Source organism: Dromaius novaehollandiae, chromosome 7 (genome assembly GCF_036370855.1).
Source record: "Dromaius novaehollandiae isolate bDroNov1 chromosome 7, bDroNov1.hap1, whole genome shotgun sequence".
Classification (NCBI taxonomy): Eukaryota; Metazoa; Chordata; class Aves; order Casuariiformes; family Dromaiidae; genus Dromaius; species Dromaius novaehollandiae.
The window spans coordinates 46,984,128-47,003,035 of record NC_088104.1 but is presented as its reverse complement, the minus strand read 5'-3'; the positions used below and the strand labels follow the sequence as shown (position 1 = coordinate 47,003,035).

Sequence of the window (18,908 nt, the reverse complement as noted above, 5' to 3'; positions counted from 1 at the left end):
TTCACCAGCGATGCTTCCCTTCATGGTCTCAGAGTGCTGCATAAGAGAGTGTTTGGGGCTGTTTTTTATGTTCTATTACTAAAAGAAGCCCAGCTTGCTTCTCTCTGACATCCACCTTCCAAATTCACAGTGTAAGAAAAACAGGAAAAAGTATACAGTGTTCCAGGTGTTAGTTAATTTTTCTTTTTCTATATTGACCAAAGGCTGCAGGGTAAGGATGGGATACAGGCAGGGCTCTTATCATGTTGGTTATGAAACCGTGGTGGGATCAGAGGCCCTTTGCTGCAGCCTGCCATGGGTTGTGGAGGCAGCTGGCAGGCAAGCAGTCCAATCCCTCCTCCAAATATTATTAACTAACATGAGATTTTTTTGATATATTGTCAGTTGGTCACAGTAAGTACATTCCTCCATGCCAATACTAAGGTGACCTGGATTCCCTCATGGTGTTGTAGCCTCCTGACTGCAAACTGAAAGGACAACTCTTTCCTCTAGGGTAGGAAAGCTTGCATCTGAAAATGAGGCTGTTTTGGATGTTACCATGTTCTAGTACAGCAAGTCTTGGATCTACAGCAGCTTTTTCCTGTTGAGCGCTATTACTTTAGGTGTGAGTTTATTCATTTAAAATACCCATGCTTGTCAGAGCCTGGGCATGGGTGGCATAGTGTTGGTGCGGTTGTGCTTGTGCGAGCCAGGTCTGGGCTGAGGCCTCTAATGGAGACGTAGCTCTGGTGGTAAAACCGTATGCTTGCTCGGACAGCTTATTTCACATGCGTGGGCTGCAATACTTTATCCTGGCAGCAGTGCAGGTTTCCTGATGGGAATCGTATTCATACCAGCCCTTTGCCATTACAGTGCTGCAAGGTAACTCCATCAGCCCTATACTCCCTGTGTACACCACTGCATACATATTTAATGTACTGGACACTGCAACAGCTTTAAGGGATTTTACAGATGGATCCATGTGACTTTTGCTCAGAGGACTAAACAAGTATTACTGAAGAAGGACTCCGAAAAGCTGCTTTAGAGCGGGATTTGCTAATTATCTCTCTTCAGCACAATGAAGATGCTCCGTTGTCTGAGTTCCTTGTTAAGTAAATTACGTTATCAGTGTTTTGCTGTTTTATTGTTGTTAAAGGTTTGCAACAATGACAACGCTGACATTGTGAGGGTGAGATGTATTTAAGAACAAAATTGTCACAGGCAGATACAGTGTGCCATTTGCATTTACTGCATAAAAGCAGCAAAGCCCAGAAAGATGCATGCTTGTTATGTGCTTTTAAATTGAATTTTTTTGGAAGGCTTGCATCATCTTTGGTCTTACAGTCTCCATACCAGCAGCATAGTTCTACTGTCACCTTTTTATATAAAGAGCAAAGGACAGCAACCAGCATCAGAAAGACTAAATTTTAATACCTAATACTATCCTTCCCAGTAACTTCAGGGCAAATTTCATGAAGATTAACATATGGGTCTAATGCTATGGCCTGGCAAGACTAACTCAGCAGCTAGTAGAAGACATCAGCAGTGATTTTGTAGTTACAGTTGTGCTGAGTTTGATGTAGAGGAGGATTTTGCTTTCTTTGTGGTGGATGAAAAAAGATGTTTGTCTGTACTAAAATCAGGCTATTTACTCTTAGGGTACAGATGTTTTCAAATGGTTAGAAGTCAATATGTTTACTGGATCAGGTGTTTAAAAGAATTAAAAAGCTACCCCTTTTGTTTCTTTTGAGGAAGAAAGGGAGCATGGCTGCTATCATATTTTTAAGTTCCTTTCGTTTTCACATGATTTGGTTTCAGTACTCAGTTTCCATCCTGAAATGTGTGTGTCCCCCTCTCTGAGGGCTTGTCCGCGTTGTGAAATAATCCATGATACTTCCCACAGAAGTTCTGTTAGAGAACATCTATGTGTGCTTACTGACATAGCTATTAGTGTAAATTCACACCTACGGTTGCTCTACAGGTGAGCAGACCCCACATATTGTGTGTGTGTAGAGGAGTGTCAGGGCTGAGGAAGCTGGAGAGTACCTGCAGTTAGAAACTCAGGGTACTGCCTTGAGTCTTAGAAGAGCATTTAGAAAATCTGTGTATCTTGGATATTTAGCTAGAGTCAGGTAATAGGAATCAGAAGAGTGGAGTGGAGGCTTGATACAGCAGAGCCACTTGCTAAATCATGTTTAATGCCTATTCTCTAATTTGTGATAACATCTCTGTGGCATTCTTCTCTCTCTCCAGCTCGACCCTCTTCCAGAAAAGGTTTTCCAACAGAGAGCAAATGCTAACGCAGTCCATTCCATGGAGAAAGTCATCGAGATACACAGTGAGTATATCCGCATTCACACAGTTGATTCTCTGTTAATCTGCCCTAAGGACACCAGTCTGACTTCTCCATCATCTTGGCAATCACGCGTTTGAAATTAGGCCACTGCGTTCACTCGTCCAGTTTGCAGACGGTCACTGCACAGCAGACTGGATTTGTGAATCCACAAGGTAGTCTTGCATGCAGTAGTGCATCGACCGATGCGCAGAGATCAGTCAATTTAGAAGAATGCTTCTGGCTCTTGGAATTGGACTGTGTAAGTGCCTCTGAGCCTACAGCTGCTTAGCTGAACACAGGTTGCAGCACGGAGAGTTGTCTGTATGGATGGGGGTGAAGCAAGCGGTGAGGCATTGCAGTCACACAGCAAGGTGTTCTGATCTTGGTGGAGGAATTAATATTAAATCCAGTGTGGAAATATGTTTACTATCCCTATAAGGGGCAGGTTCTCCTGTACTTGGAGTGTGGGGGTATCTCTTCAAAAGCTGTTCAGGTATCCACAGTTAATATAAATCTAATTGGGTATGTTTGCATTCTTTAATTAAGAACGGATAGGAATGAAAGCTGCTAATATTGTAGGTTTGTTTAGCCATAGAGGGGAGGTTTAAAGTCTTGGTGGTTGAAGGTTTCCTGGGGATGTTCATGGGGAATGTAGTGAGGTCCCCTAAGTAATGTGGGGATCACACTGTGCTAGGTCCTGACATCTGCCTGCTTCAAACAGGTTGTGGTCTAGAACTGAAGGAGGGGCAGTCTCCGTTTTAGAGGGAGAAAATGGAATTATCTTTTTTTCCTGAAAAATGCCAGTGACTTTAGAAATTTAGATTCCGTTTCCAGAAGCTGCTCTGCAGTGACAGTGTTTCAGCAGTGATGTGACACCTTAGCAGTACCTTGAGTGAGCCACAATGATTTTTTTTTCCTTAAAGTGAGCAGAGCAAATTAGAAAGAGCGTTTTGAGTGAGATGCTCAGGTATGCTGCAAGACACAATAGAAATGAAGAGGTTTGAAAACAAGACCCTTCTCCCCATCTAGGTGGCCCCACTGTGCATGTTCTTTCTTTCAAGCTTCAATGTGGCTTCTTGGGTGCCAGCAAGTTCTGTGTGGTCCTGCCTGGGAACCAAGGGAACATCTCTTAACTCTGAAGCCTTCTCTGTGCTCTTCTCAAGAGCCTCTGATTGTGCTGTGGGTGCTTGTGCCCTTCGCTTTCTTGTCCAGCCACACATCTTTCACTGAAAAAGGATGTCCATCAATGGTAAATTGAAGACAAACAAAATAAACGTGACTTATACTTCTTTAGCTGTAGGTGATTTGCCCATGAAAGCATAGCAAGACTAGCCGGCCGTGACTTAACACAGATGTCCAGTCCAAATGTGGGCTACATCCTTCCCTCTCACATATTTTTCCTTAGGTCTAAAATTTCTGAGGCTTTTGAAGTGAAAATGGAATTGTCTATATTTTTGAACGCCCGATTCAAGTGCACCTTTTCTTCAAAGCAGAGGTATGCTGTACAGCTAGGAGTCCTAAACTCCATCACTCTTGGAGTATTTATCCTGCCAGCATTCCAGTTTCAGCCTCCCACCTTTCTTCCCTAACCAAAAGGGAAGAGCATCTTTGATTATAAGACGGTGTGTCAGCCCTGATTGAACATCCTAGATTTCCTTACAGGATGCACAGGTGCATTTTTAACAATGCTCTCAATACCTTTTGGATTGAAATTTTGCTTCTTCGTGCCTAAATTCTTACACAATGTCTCCCAGCCCTGGGGAGCTGTTGGATCCCAGCGCTCCTGGTGTGGTTCTAGCTCTCTAGTATTTTGGCCTGTCTCCTCAATTTTTAATATTGCTACAGAGACAAGAGTTTTACCTTTTATTGCCAAGAAATAGCTTGGTTAGAAGATTGTTCCACTGCACTATTTTGCGGTGAAAAACATACTGCTAATTACATGCTTGCTTATACAACCAAACAAGATAAACACGTACTTAAAACCTAGATCTTTAAGACACAGCACCCTTGCAACACCATCTACTAATAAAGCAGCATTTGGCATAAAGTGCCAAATTTTCCGTTACTAACTGTGCTGCTGCTGGGGAATTAGAATGCTTTGGCATTCCTCATGAGCCATTTTCGCTATCATATAGAAAATAAATGGACTTTTCTGCATAGGGACCAAAGCAGCCTCTCTCACAGCAGCCTGCTTGGCCAAGCGTAGCCATAAGGGCCAATATCAGTATTCGTCAAACATCTTCCCAAACCAGGCAGTCACCTGTCAACCTTCTTAATTCTCATTACTATGCCTTGAGGATATTAGACTTCTTGCCAAAGAGCTGAGAGCTTGCTGCTGCCTGTGCAGGGCTTCCTTGTGAAGCTATGGAAAGGAGCTGCGCTGTCATTTCTCCAAGCCCATGCTTAGGAGAAATCCCCAGCTATGGGTGGCTTTCTATCCTCACCTCACAAGCCAAGGCTCCTTTAACACACATTTCCAGGAACCATCTTCTGTCTACAGGTTTTCTCCACAGCCCTGGGACTTTGAGAAAGTTGTTAAAGTAACAGCGAGTGCGGGTCAAGGTTGCATTTTGCACTGGACTTGGAAGAGGCATGATGAGTCTTCCTCAGTCAGTTTTCAGCCTTCTGCTGGGCCTGGGAAAGCAGGAGCCTGGTGTTTGACCTGTTACGGTGCAGGTGCCCTAACTGCTTCTTCTCTCATCTCTGCTGCAGGCAAGTATTGGCATTCACTCCAGCGTTATGCCTCCACAGTGGGGTACTCCTTGGTTGAGGCTCAGAAGTGTGAGAACGAAGAAGCGGAGACTGTAACAGCCATGGCATCTTTGTCGGTAGGCGTGAAGCCAGCTGAGAAGAGGTGAGCTGATTTCCTTCCTTATTATCGTCACAGCCCAGAAGGAGTAGGTAGTGGGAACAGGGAACAATCTGCCCGCCCAGGAGGAGCCCTGATGGGCAGTCTTCAGGGTTAATCTTCTTTTAATAACTGCAAGTGTATCCCTGTGTCTCCTGCTCTTCATGGGTTCTCCAAAGACCTCGTGGACTGGAGGAGAACAACAGCAGTGCCACGCACCTCATGTATACCCTTGGTGTGCTGTCACAAGAGGAAACTGATTTCACTGCAAGAAAATTTTTAACATTGTACAAGTGAAAACACAGTTTCCAAAAACCCTTCTTGGCGGCAAGTGTTATTTGCAGGTGAGCTGGCTGAGCAAAACTGCCCTGGGTGGGAAGGTGATGGGAACAGAAGGTGCAAGACTTGTGTGCACACAGCATCACAAATTGTCTGACTCTGTCATGCTCAGCCCTCTTTTCTCTCTTCCCCATCCTGTCTTGCCTGTCTGTTGAAATCCTGTCCAGACCTGATGATGAACCCATGGAAGAGGAACCTCCCCTGTAGCATTCACCTTTGAGCTGGAGTTCTCCTGTTTGTTCGTCTTTGTCTTGAAGCTCTGCCAAGAAGCTTTCTCTTGTTACTCCTGCGTCCTGTCATGGTTTTTTCCAGAATACAGAAGGACAACCAGGTGTAAAACAAAGCAACCGAAAAATCTCTCCATATCTATATGCGTCTACAGTATATACTTGCTGAAAAAGAAAAATGCTGGTGAAGAGCAGTGAAGGACTGACATGCTGGGCACTCTTCCTCTGATCCTCACTTGGAGCTGAAAGGGGGAATGACACCCATGAAGTCTTTGGCAGAGTTGCCAAAAAGTAGAAATCAAAGATTCAACAACACATATGAAAATAAAACAAACAAACCTTAATTTAAAACTGGTGCTTACAATTTGATTACCCACAATTCAGCAATCTCCGCTTGAACCACTCGACCCATCTTGTAGTTTCGTTTCTTGGATTTTTTAAATGGCTCTTGCCTGCCTGTGAGTCAAAGACATTCTTGTCAAAACCAGAACAATGTGAGATGGTGTATTTTTAATGGGGAAGGACAGGGAAAGAGGACTAGTCTTATATCAAAAGGAAAGGGAGGGGGGGGGGAAACACAAGAGGAAATGGTAGCCCAGATGGAGTCGGCTTTACTATCTCCAAAGCCATCTGAAGATGAGTTCGTGCCTTTTTTTTTAATTGATGGATTTGGTGCAGCTGGATTTTCTGAAGTTTGAGGAACAATGCCTTAAGTAAAAAAACAAAACAAAAAAAAACAAAAAACACAGCAGTTCGTGAATATTTTTCCTCTGTTTGGGAAAGCCAAGAACTGCCATCAGGAAGGAAGACTTTTTGGCTTGTGCTGGCATGATTGTGGGAAGCAGGCATCAGCTGAATAGAGCGTCTCCAAAAACTGTCTACAAGTTTGGATTTGTTTTGTTTTCTTTCATTGCTGTTTCAAAAAAAAAAAAAAATTAAGGTAGTTGCCAAGAAAGTGGCAAATACTGTTGGGTCTTTGAAATTTAGCCATTTTTTAAATCAAATTTTCAGATGTTTTCTCTTCTACATTATCTAGCAATTGAACTTATCAATTTGGTTGTTGAAGCATGTATTAGACACAAATGCAGGTTTAAGACTGGAATGCTTTTTATAAAAAGCAACTAGCATGAGATATTGCTTAAATTGTTAGGTATAAATATATATATGTGTATAATGTATATTCCAAATGTATTCCAAGCTTAGAAACCTGATTCTTATGAATTATTGATAAAATATTTATAATGCATTTATAGAAAAATATATATAATAAATGCATACTATAATAGTAGCCATTGAAAGCTCCCTAGGGAAAGATTTGTGAATTGGAATGTAAAGGTGCTTTTGGAAAAGGATCCAGTTTGAAACTTGAGTACTTTCAAACTATAGTTTGGAAAGTTTTCAGAACGCCAACACGTTAGCCACTGGGCAACTACCCTAAACATTTGTATTTTAAGTTAAGGTTTTTAGTTGTGATCCTTTTCTAACAAAAATAAGGTTTTTATAGCAAAGATTATGAATTTGCTGTTAATTTTTATATCGATATTTCACAAAACCCTACCGAAGCCTTGTTTGTGTGAATCTGACATTTATTTTCCATTTGGCAGTTGTTGTTGGTGGTTTTTTTTCTGAACGGCAACAGTGTCTAAACCTTTTTCCTCCCTGATTTCTTGCTTGTACATTATTTTCCTTTTTTTTTCCTTTTTTTTTAAAAAAGCCTTTTGTACAGCGAGCAGCTTTCTGCAGGCATAAGGAATTGTTGCAGGCCGTTGGATTTTATTTCTGGAACGTGTGCATTTATCGGAGAGGAGGGAACGCAATGGGCTCTTTTGTATAATGATACCCACGACTGTATATTTCCTCAGTTCTGTTCTCATAGCTCTGTAAAGAAAATAAGGCGTTTTTGTACCTTACACGTAGTAGTATTGCAATGGGTGATCGTCTTTAATCCTCCCCGTGGGTTGCAGTGAGGATCTGCCTTTAGCAGCTACCCTCTGGCGGGCTGGTCGGCCGCCCTTGGGACAGCCGGCGTTTTCCCTGTCGCGCACACAGATACGCACCAACACACCCGCGCACGCACGCTCTGTCTCTCTCTCTCTCTCCTCTTCTTTCCGAATGACCGTGACTGGTGGATTTGCAACTTCAGCCGTTTGAAGAGCTTTTTCCTAAATTATTTTTCGGAGGGCGAGCGAGTTTATTCTCCAGCCCTGGTGGGGTTCCCCCACCATCACCTTTTGCAAACGGCCCAGAGGAGAAGCAGCTAATCCCTGGGTTGATTGAAGGAGACCGAATTGACACGTGTAACCTTCTTAAACCTTCTTAAACCTTGAAGTAGGGTAGCACAGGTCCCTCGTCTGAACAACCAAGGGGTATATTTTTAGTTTATGCTATTATGACAACTGACAGGGTCATTTTTGTCGTAACTTATTTTCCAGTTCTCGAAGGGGCTCTTTTCGCCCCCTTCAGAACTTCCTCGTGGAAGGAATTTGAAGCATACCATCCATGTGAGCAAATGCGAGAGGGCTTGGTTTTGGTTTGACGTTGATAATGCGATTGCAAAAACAGACACTACCGTATTTGAGTTTTGCTAACCCAAGTACTTTTTAAAAAATTGCGCATAGCTTTGGTCGTTGGAGCCGTCTTTGGCATACGCTAAAAATCAGGCTCGCGTGCGGAAACGCAGCATACCTGTAGATGTCGTTTCTTAAAGCGACCACTTTGCTGCCGTGATCTAAAATTAATCTGGCTCGCGAATCTGGTGACTTAATATTTAGAATATTCACTTAGCCAGTTGCAAGACGTTGGCGGTAACCACGTGTACATGATCGCTTTTGTTGTCAGGCCTTCCTAGCAGTTTTATAATTTGTGCTAGCGCTTGTGGAAAATCGGTTTTTATGTTCCTGAGGAATTGCTGACCGACCGTGCCGGCTTGGTTTCGTTTCAAGTTAGGTGGCTGTAGCGAGACACTCAGCAGCTTTCTGTCATGTTGCTTTCGGGACGCCGTGCCCATTCCCTTAAATCATTTCGCTAAAGCTTTCACTGGAGATGGAAAGATTTCCCAAGGCTTTAAAGCTTGTCTCCTCCCAAGTCTCGATCGGGCGGATTTGCTTCTTAAACCTGCCCGCTCCGTGGGTGAGGTCCAGATCATCTAGGAGCCGGTGCGGACAGCAGGCAAAAGGGGCCCCTCGTTTGGAGGATAGCTGGGGTTTATATGGTTTTTTTATCATTATTATTATTTTCCCCCCACCTTTGGAGCCGGCAGCTTCTTCCTTTTCGCTGACGCTGCTGCAGGGCCTCCGCGCAGCAGGGAGCACGGGGGGATCTCTTCCCCCCGCTTGGAAGGCAAGGAACATCTTGAAATCGTCGGATATCGAAACGAGTCCCAGTGTTTGCAGTACGCGATTAATCATTTGTTTTTTGGGTTTTTTTTTTTTTTGCTTTCGATACAAAACATTCCTTTTTTATTAGTCGCAGTCATGTATTCATTCCATTCTTCCTTTTGTAAACTTTTTGGGCCCACGTCTTTTATGGGCATTGATATATATAAATATATATATAAATATATATGAATATATTTTTTTAAGTTTCCTACACCTTGAGGTTGCATGGTCTGTAAGGTTGGCATGTCTTTATATTGTATACAGATTTTGCACGCCAAACTTGGCAGCTTTGAAAAAGAAAAAAAAATTGTTTTTTTTTTTTTCCTCTCGTGGCATTTGCGGAGACAAAGGTTGGGACATTTTTCGGTCACAAACACACACTCACACAAACACACACAGGAAGGAGAGTGGGAAATTTTTTTGCGTCTTACTGAACTTAATAAGAAATTGTGCTTTTTATTGTAAAAAAAAGAATAAATAAAAAGGACTACTTAAACATTTCTCATTTTAAGAAGAAAAAGACGTTTATCTAGCACTTGTGACTTACCAATAATAGAGTTTATTGTATTTATGTGGAAACAGTGTTTTTAGGGAAACTACGCAGAACACACAAAGTAAACTGCCTGTGTCTTTTTTTTTTTTTTTTTTTAATTTGGTTGGGTATTTTAATTTCTTCACTGGGTGGGGAAGTTGGACACAACCCTTTGTCAACACATGTAGTCATGAATTCTGAGAAGATGAATGACGAGGACTTTAAAGAGTTAACTCTTCAGCACAGCTGTGTTAACTTTTTTAAAATTGCTTTTACATGATGTATTGGTAGGTTTCACTTTAAACAGTCCTGTACTGTGCAACACTGTGGTTTAAAATGAGACTTTACATCAAAAGGAAAACATGTTTCTTCATTGTCATGAAGTTGAGCTCGTTCTCAGCTCATCTTCTCTTTGTCTTTGATATTGATGAAAAAGTATCCTATTGAAAGAAAATAAATTAACACTTTTCTGTGCTCCATAGTGGAGGCGCTATTTTCCAATTTATGAGGATGACAAACTTATATATATAATATATATATAAAAGTGGGGGGAGGGGTTGAAACATTATTCACCCAAGAGCTTATTACAGATATGTAGTATCAAAAAGTTGTAACTATATTATATTCTACTTTATACCTATACATGCTCAGTATGACGTCACCATTGGTAGCAGCTACCGGTTTACGATGTAATTTAGACACAGTTTCACTCTTATTGTATGGACCCTACTTTAAGTGATGGTAGCATTCTTTGTGCTAAATTTTCTGATGGTCCTTTCTTTTACTTGGTGGAGTTGGAATATTTTTTTCATTCTTGTTTTTTGTTTGTTTTTTGTTTTGTTTTGTTTTTTCTTTTTTCCTTTTTTTTTTTTTTTACTGGCCAATGGTGTCTTTCTCTGACAGTACCAACTTCAATTTCAACTTTATTAGGAGTCCAGTATTTTGTACCACATTATGACAACTTGTTATTCTTGTGGTGTAAATAAAAAGAAAAAGTTAATTATAGTACCATCCTTGTTTCTGTCACTTATCTTTCTATCATCTGATGCCTCTGGTTTAACTGCTCAGAACTGGCTTCCCCAGACAGCACTGACTGTGTAATACTTGCTTTAATATGTGTGTAATACATGCTTTAAACAAGAGAGTTTTTTAGTGTAATTGAACAGGGGCTCACTATTGAACCAGCTTCTTGGCCAAAAGATATCCATACATATGCCATGCTATGCCTGGTAGGAAAATTGTTAGACCTTATGCGCAGTTTTCCTGCCAGTTCTAAGGTGTTCATTGACAGGCGCTTGCATGTAGAGAGTGTAGAAAAAATTAATGGTCTCCCATTGAAACTGAATTTCCAACAGCAAGGCCGTGAGAGCTGCTCTTTGCTGAATTTCCCCCCCAAAACAGCACCGAGTGACTTAACAGGGAAAATCAACACAGAGAAGAAGCTGGTATTTTGTATCTCCCTCCACTCTGCATTTTGCAGTTGTTCCTTCATTTTGCAATAGCCTGAATTTCTGTGGAAGAGTATTTTGAAGAGAAATGGGTACACAATTACCTGCCCTCAAGCCAGGTCTGTAACGGGCAAGGTCTGAATTCCAGAGATCCTTATTCCCATTTTAAATTGCAGTTACATCCACAGAGCAGTGGAGCTGTGGCATGTCTGCCCTTCAGCAGAGCTCATTCACCTCCAAGGTACATAATTTGCTATTTCCGTTCACGGTGATCAGTTCTGCTTTGCCCTCTTGTGCAAGACTGGGTGGAAGACTGTCCTGTAAATGCACAAATCATGTCTCTGCCTCATTTGAGCAAATTCTGCACATGTGGCCAAATTGTCCATGCCTCAGGAGGGGGCTGTGACTGCCAGAATCAAGCAGCCTGGTCTGAACCCACCTAGGCCTTTGCCCTTAGAGATGGCCAAAGAATTAGAGAAGTCAGCCTGGGCAATGCCCTGTTTGCATATCAGGGCAACACATGAGCCTGCCCCATCCCTCCCCATGGCAGAAATGGCAGCTCCCTCCTGTGGGTGCAAGCCCAGTCCCACCTGGGCAGTGACCATCTGCGTGTCGCTTGCTCCAGCTTTGGCATACCAGCACCCAAACCTGGACCCCGGAGCTCAGAGCAAGCAAGAGGGCCAGCACCTGCCTGGAGCCCAGGCAGCGCCTTATCGTGCTTGCTTCAGGGATGTGTGAGCCTCATGAGGGCAGTTGCCAGCTGCAACGACCCATGCGCGATCAGAAAGCATTGGCAAACACATCAGAGGGGGCGGGTGCAAGGCTGCAGCTCCTTCAGGAGGAGGCACCTGGGGCTCTTTTGGGCAGGAGTTTGAGAATGATCTTGCAGGAATAGGGAGAGATGATCAGCTGGTGTGAAATCCCACAGTGGGCCAATCAAACCTAGCCTTAAAGCCTCTAGAAAGAGGGTTTGCTTGGAGAGCATTTCAAATATGATTTCAGTTTCCCATTAAGTGCTTTTGCCAAAAGTTGTTAATCCTTTAAGAAGCCCCAGGTCTCACTCTGCAAAGCTGCATGTGCTCTGACACTCATTGCTAAGCAGTGGTTTCAAAACCCTATGAATTAGGATGATAGAGGGAGGCTGTTTAAAAGGCGCTGGGCTGGATGTTTTGGAGGGTAGCCCATGATAGGGCAACCTGGGCTTCCCTTTGGAGTTCCTAGAACAGTACTTCTGTGTATCTGCATCCACAACAATATTTTTTGCTTATCCAGATCCACCTGTTAAAACCTGCTGGTCCAGCTCCGTGCGTGCAGCTTGCTGGGGAGTGGGACCTGGCCTTTGAGTGTTGACATGTTGGGCCTGAAAATTCATCTGCAACCCAGAGCTGTCTAATCTAGGCTGAAATGCTCTGGGCTTGCTGCTCTGCTTGAACATGTGGCTGTAAGCCTGACGCAATGCAATGGGGAGGCTAGTTCGCCATCTCCTGGAGGGTTTAACTAAAGAGTGTGGCACCTACGCTGGGGTCTCTGCGTTAAATAATATATTTCAATAGCTGCTGCTTTAGCTATGGAAATTTTTATAGCTAGATATCCATTAATCCTAAAGAAAATAACATTGCAGTGAAATTAATGTGCCCCAAAACCTTTACGGTAGTTCCCAGGGTGCCTGCTATCTCCTGTTGCGTGGATGCCTGCAGCCGAGAGCAAAGGGCAGCTGCCAAGCCAGGTATTTTTCACAGCCGTCTGGAAGATGGGTGCTGACTCTGTGGGGAAGGAAGTAATTTCCTTGGGCTTTTCTGGGTTTAGTGGGATTTGATTTTTTTTTTTTAAGGAGAAAGAGGCTGTTTCTCAATCTGGGCAACAAGTCAAGGCTTCATGCTTTAAATGAATGTCTCTTTAGGACTGGGAACGCTGCAGGGGAAAGAATAAGGTCCAGTATTAAATATATAGCCTGAGTGCACAGGGGGCGAGAGTTCAGCCAGTGCCAACAATACGTCCTCGTTTTGTGAGGGGATTTGGAGCTCTGCTGAGTGGAAACTTTCTCCTAGGGCTGGTTGTTTGATTCTCTCATGGGCTGCTCTAAAGCCCATTTAGGGAGTTGGGACTTCGTTTGTTCCCCCTGGCTGGATGTTACGCACAAAATATGAGTGTAATCTGCAAAGCTGCCCTGCGGTGTCATTTGCTTTCTTCCCTGGGCAACGGGAACGATTTTGCTGATAGCAGGAAGGCAGGCAGCCACAAATGAGGTGGGTGGACTCTTGTGCTAAGATAAGCACGAGTCTGTGTGTGCCTGTCACTGCCCTCTCCGGGCTTCCCAGCTCTGGGCAGAGGTCCCAGCGGACAAGCTCTACTGTCTGCCCCGGGACAGGGACCCGCGTCCCCTCCATTTTCTTGCCTGGCGTGCTCTCCTGTTGTGCTGCAAAATATGTGCCGGTCAGATATCCCCCAGGGAAGGCGAGTCAGCCACTGCTCTTCCTCACCCAGAGGAATGAAATGCTGTCGGCGCCCGCTGGCATCATCCTGCCTAGAGCTTGCTTTCCATCTGTCTCCCATCTTGCTGCACCTGGACCTCTGCCATAGTCAAGAGTGGCTTTGGAGCACATCCTTCACAGTGTTCAAAGCAAGCCACTTGTGTCCAAAATAGGCTCTGACCCCCCCACAGTTCTGTTCTCCCATGCACAGCCCTGAGGAGCAGCGAGGCTGAAGGGCTGTGAGTGGGGTGGGCGGGATGAACAGGCTGACAGGAGGAGAGGGAAATGCTGGAGCTGTACAGGGAGGAAGAGCTAATGTGTTCTGCAGGGAGGAGCAGACACAGATAGGAGCAGAAATCTTGTGGGAGGAGCTTGGGGAGAGGGGGGGTTGGGAAGGAAGCAGGCGGGAGTCATCACCGGACAGGGCACAGCTAGAAGCTGGCATGACAGGCCACCAGGAAGGCCCAGGAGTGAGCTGAGAGCCATCCTCCAAGAACAAAAGCCCACAAGTCTCAAAGCTGCCAATGCAAAAAAAAAAAAAAAAAAAAAAAAAAAAAAAAACTCTTCTTGCAGCATAAGATGCTGGCTGCCAGGCCTCCAAGGGGAAGAGGCAATGGGCTTGGGTTGAAAAGCTGCTTTCTGTCTCACTGCTTGCAGTCCTTCCTTTTCCAGGAATCCCAGTCCTGGGGAAAATGCAGGGCCACCTTGTGTCTGGGAAGGCAGCCCCACTCAGGTGGGCTGGGTCAGACGCATGGCGGTCACGGGCCCTGCAAAATCCTGGATTCTACTGCATCAGTGCCTGTTAAAAAAAGCCATTTCCAGGAATGCCTGGGCTACATTTGTGAGCAGCATTGCTCAGCCATTCCCACTGCTGGGGACTAATTCACCTATCAGATATTTGGAGTAGGTATACTTCCAATGCAAATCTGGACCAAAATCAGGGAGTACTGAATTGTCTCAAGTGCTGAGTCGCTCTCGTATTGATGTAGATTTACATGACAGATACTCATACTTTAAAAAGACTCTGTTTTTACACTTGATTAAAATAACCAGACCCAGATATTCTTTTCCAGGTAAAGTTCAGCTTAGTGCTTTCCTCTGTAAAAATAACCGTTGCTAAGCGAGCAAGAATTATTGGCGAAATTCAGTAAGTGGGAATTGAAATGTACTTGCCATAAAGTAGTAACAGCTTTAGGGAAAAAATAGATTTGGCGATAATGGTGCTGGAAAATATAACAGCTGAGTGTGTGTGCTGAAAGCCAGATGCTCTGGGATATTTCTCTCCCCACAGCAAACGGGACAGGAGGTTGACCACGCATCTCTGGTGGGGGAGAGCAGGCGAGGAGATGTGCACGCTGTTTTCTCAGGAGCAAAATGTGGTACCTAATTCCCCCTGAGAAGTCACAACAGCATGGTTGTGTCCAGGAATTCAAGAGATTCCTGCCTGAGCACAGGAGGAAAAGCTGCAGCCTGGGCAAGGTGGCAGGAATCTGCTCCTGTGGATGGGACTGCTGTGAGCTGCTTAACATTAGGAAAAAGTAACAGTCCAACATCCTATGCTGGCATAATCACAGTAGTGCATGTGTGTGGTGGCTGAATTGTAGTCTTCAAGGGTTCTGTCCCGAAACAGGTAGGTGCTATTTTAGCAAGGGTGTGTTCTTTAGGCCACCCAGAGAAACCATGGGAGGGAAGCAGGGGTGGATTTAAAAAAAAACAAACCCAAGAAGGATCAGCCATGTGGGTGGCTGGGGGGGGGGGCGGGGGGGGGGGTCGGAGCTGATGCTCTTTTATCTCACCTACAGACAGCAGTGATCCATGTGAATGCTGTCAACAGCAAGTTCAACCTCAGAGAAACAGCAACTATGAAAGGATTTAAAACCAAGAGATCGATAATCACAATTGATATTGATCAGTCTGTTGCCAACCTGGCAAATTGACCTGAGATCCAAAAAGATTAATTAAGAGGTTATAGACTGGTTGTAGGAACAAGAAGCTTTGCAGGAGAATACCCAGAGTGCCACTGCAACTCTACCAAGAGGCAGACCCTTTTGAAAAGCTGGTATGTGTTTACTTCTAGGTAGAACAAATGCAGCCAATGTTTGTGAAATGATGCACAGAAAGCACAGGAAGGCATTAAACTGTGCAGAAAATTAAACACACAAAAGCAGGAGGCCCTTTGATGAGAAATGCCCTGCATACAGGGACACAATTAAGGCTTGCAGACAGTAAAAACAAGTGCGTGTGTGTGTGGGGGGGGGGGGGGTGCGTATGCACGCGCATCCTTTATGGAACAGGTGGCGGAGGATGCAATTTTATACCTCTCAAAGGTGGCACAGGGCAAAGCAGCATAAGTAGCAATAGGCTTCAGCTGACTTTCCATGCCAAGGCACCAGCCCTAGTCACACTAGAGGCAGCCTGAATACCAACCTGAGGTGGGACATTCATGGAGGGCTGCAGGAAGAAGAAAACATGCAGCGTGCAGGAAACAAATCACACGTGTTGCTAGCAGAGCAAGGTCTGCTACAGATGGCCTATTCACTAGAAGTACTGAGGCAGAAATACCAGACAACACAGAAGCCACTAAATAGCACGAATCTGGGTGCTTCCTGACACTAGACCAGGGGCAAGTGATGCATACAACAGGCGTGCAAGCAAAGCAAACCAAAAGAAACAAAAACAAGCAGAGCAAGAAGGCAACTGGGAGAGGTAGTCATGACTACTAAAGTCACTGAATCCTGGAAAAGTCCTGAGAGCCTATATAGAGATCCAAGCCATTTGGACCAAACCTTGCAAAACTTTTGCTGTTGAAGCAATCAGTATCACTGAAGGCATATTACCTGACTTTGCTGAGGAAACCACACTGTCACCAACAGCAGAGAGCTTACAACTATGTTTTGGGTGCTGGTGAATATGTATCGGTGGCCGAGGGTACTGTCTGGGGTCAAAGACATCATGGGACGGTATTGGTGCTAGCAGGAAGGTTGCTGTGACAGGAGTCCTGGGGATCTGCAGTATGTGGACACAGGAACAGCACAGCATGAACAGTGCTGAGCACATCCAAAACCGACTGAAAACAGGGGGGGAGTTGTGTTGAACTGCAGTAAAATCCCATTGGACCTGGCTGACTGTCCAAGGTCAAATGAGAAAGTGATAAAACAGATGTCTTCACCTAAAGACACTAAGCCAGTTCAGAGACTAGACGAAGGTTTCAGATACTCAGAGAAGTTTTTTTCAAAGCCTGCTGTCTGGGCTGGTGTTGGCCAGATGATTATGCAGCATGGGCACAGTTACCCTAATGTGACAGAGCCATCATGTGTATGCAGAAGCCAGGGATTGTCCTCAAAGATAATGAAGATGCCTATTGCCAAGAGAGCAAAGATACGTCTAAAGTAAAAAGAAATACCTTGCAGATTATGCCTGCATACAAGATTCAGTCAAGTTGTCCAAGGATAGGAACTACCTGAACTAGAAAGAGCTAGCCAGTAACATTGAATATTTTCCAAGGAAGCCCCGAAATGTTGATGGCATCTGCCGCTAAAACTGGAACAACACGAACTGGTCTGAAGGAATAAGACAGATGTGCCTTCTTTAGAAAAACACACACTCATTCAAACCCAACCTGCTCAGAGACATGCAGATGTTGTGATGAAGTTTCTCCACTTCACATGCTTCAGCCAGGCCCTCAGGACAGCCTGATGGCTGCAGGTTTTAATGAAAAGGTGAACAACCTCATGCAAATCCTAGATCTACCTGGCCAGCACAAGATAGGCCCTTCAACATTTAGGCAGTGCAGCCAGTCTCTCTTTCAGGGTCTTATCACATGCAGCAAGAGAGATTTGTGAAAGAGGGAGAAATTGTTTCACAATAGGTGTCTGGGGTTCTTGCTGGAGAACTGTGAGATTCATTTCGAAGCCCCTATTGCATATGCATGCAGAGTGGGGAGGTCCTGCTGACCAAGCCTTGGCTGTTCTGGCCTGGGCATGGTCCAGTTTTGGCATGGAAGCTTTTGGTTCATTTTTAAAACTACAGTCAAAATGTCAAGCCTGTGTGCAAATTGTAATTCTTGTTTTCCAACCAGTGATGAAACCTGACTGAGAAGTACTTTGTACAGAAAGTGACTTGGATGTTACATTGCTGACTTCTTATCCAGAACAACATTATGACATGAAAGTGTTGGAACCTGAGAATAAAAATAGGGTCTTCAGCTCAAAAGAAACACCAGAACTAGGAGAGACACAGAAAATGTCAACCAAGTTAGTTCTGCATCAGTTTCAAGGAAAGAATTGGGATGAACCTGAGAACAAATTGTGCAAGATGAAGAACTGCAAGCAGGCAAATCTGCTGGTCTGTGAGGACTGAAGGAACAGTCCCACCCGCTTTCCACGTGTGCCCGGACTACCAAAATAAGACCAAAGAGTCCAAGCTAATGTCATGTGTAGAAGCAGTCAGATCACAATACTGTGCAGAAAACATAAATTCTCTCAGGTGTACCTCAGAGCTGCTCTGGAACAGCATAAAGTCGGAGTCAGTTAACTGGTCAGAGATATCCAGTGTCCTCCCAGACCCATTGAACCATTGCAGGGAAACGTAGGCCAAGACCAAAAAAAAAAAAAAAAAGAAAAAGAGAAAAGACACCCTCCTCGCCCCTTTCAGCAAACAGCACATGCAGCAGGGAAGCCGTCTGAGCTGGTGCAGCCTTCCCTGGCACGTTGTTTAGGATGGCCCACACTGGCTTACTTGCTGTGGATTTAGCACAGTTTGCCCAAGACTTGTTATCACTGAGGGGACACCCCTCAGATGGGTAGAATTGCAAAGGCTCGACTAACGAGCGTTGCAAGACAAAATGAGAAAGAAGGAAAAGCAAAGGAAATGGGTGGCAAGCCATCCTTGAAAGGAAATGTGTTCCCACAGGAGTGCCGGTGGCATTCTGACACAGGGCTCGATGCCAAGGCACAGATGTATTATAATAGCAAGGTTGCTCCTGGCAGTGGAAGGAGTGGCAGTCAAAGAGGGGGAGAGGAATGTGAGGCCCTAAGCCTACTAAAACTGACAAGCTACAGACCCAGGCCACACTGGGAGAATTCTTCTATTTCCTTGGGGCAAACCATACATGGCAAAGCAAAACCCAATCATCGAACGCATCAGTCCTTAGTCATCTTATCCAGCCGTGGCTGGGCATGTGACTCCCAGAAAGCCAAAATGCATTCAGCCCCTCTGGGCACCAGGCTGCAAGACAAATCCAGCTGATGATGAAACATGCATTCTGTGGAGCTGCCGTCAGCAAGGCACTCACAGTCCTCTACGGCAAAGAGCTGGATCTCCAAAATGAGCTGTCTGGCATGCAGGTGGACT

General features: G+C 44.5%; 1 protein-coding gene and 1 pseudogene across 8 annotated transcripts in view; both read left to right on the top strand.

The window, feature by feature from the left end:
- Window positions 1–10,645, top strand: part of HDAC4 (histone deacetylase 4) — a 275,382-nt gene extending 264,737 nt beyond the window's left edge. For all 8 annotated transcript variants that reach the window (XM_064515482.1, XM_064515489.1, XM_064515488.1 and 5 more), the window contains 3 exons: window positions 2,233–2,317; window positions 5,027–5,168; window positions 5,669–10,645. In XM_064515482.1, coding sequence (XP_064371552.1) covers window positions 2,233–2,317; window positions 5,027–5,168; window positions 5,669–5,708 — 267 coding nt within the window. In that variant the 3' untranslated portion in view covers window positions 5,709–10,645. The remainder of the gene's footprint in view (window positions 1–2,232; window positions 2,318–5,026; window positions 5,169–5,668) is intronic.
- LOC112986619 (uncharacterized) lies at window positions 9,331–10,738 on the top strand (annotated as a pseudogene).
- Window positions 10,739–18,908: the final 8,170 nt, after the last annotated feature.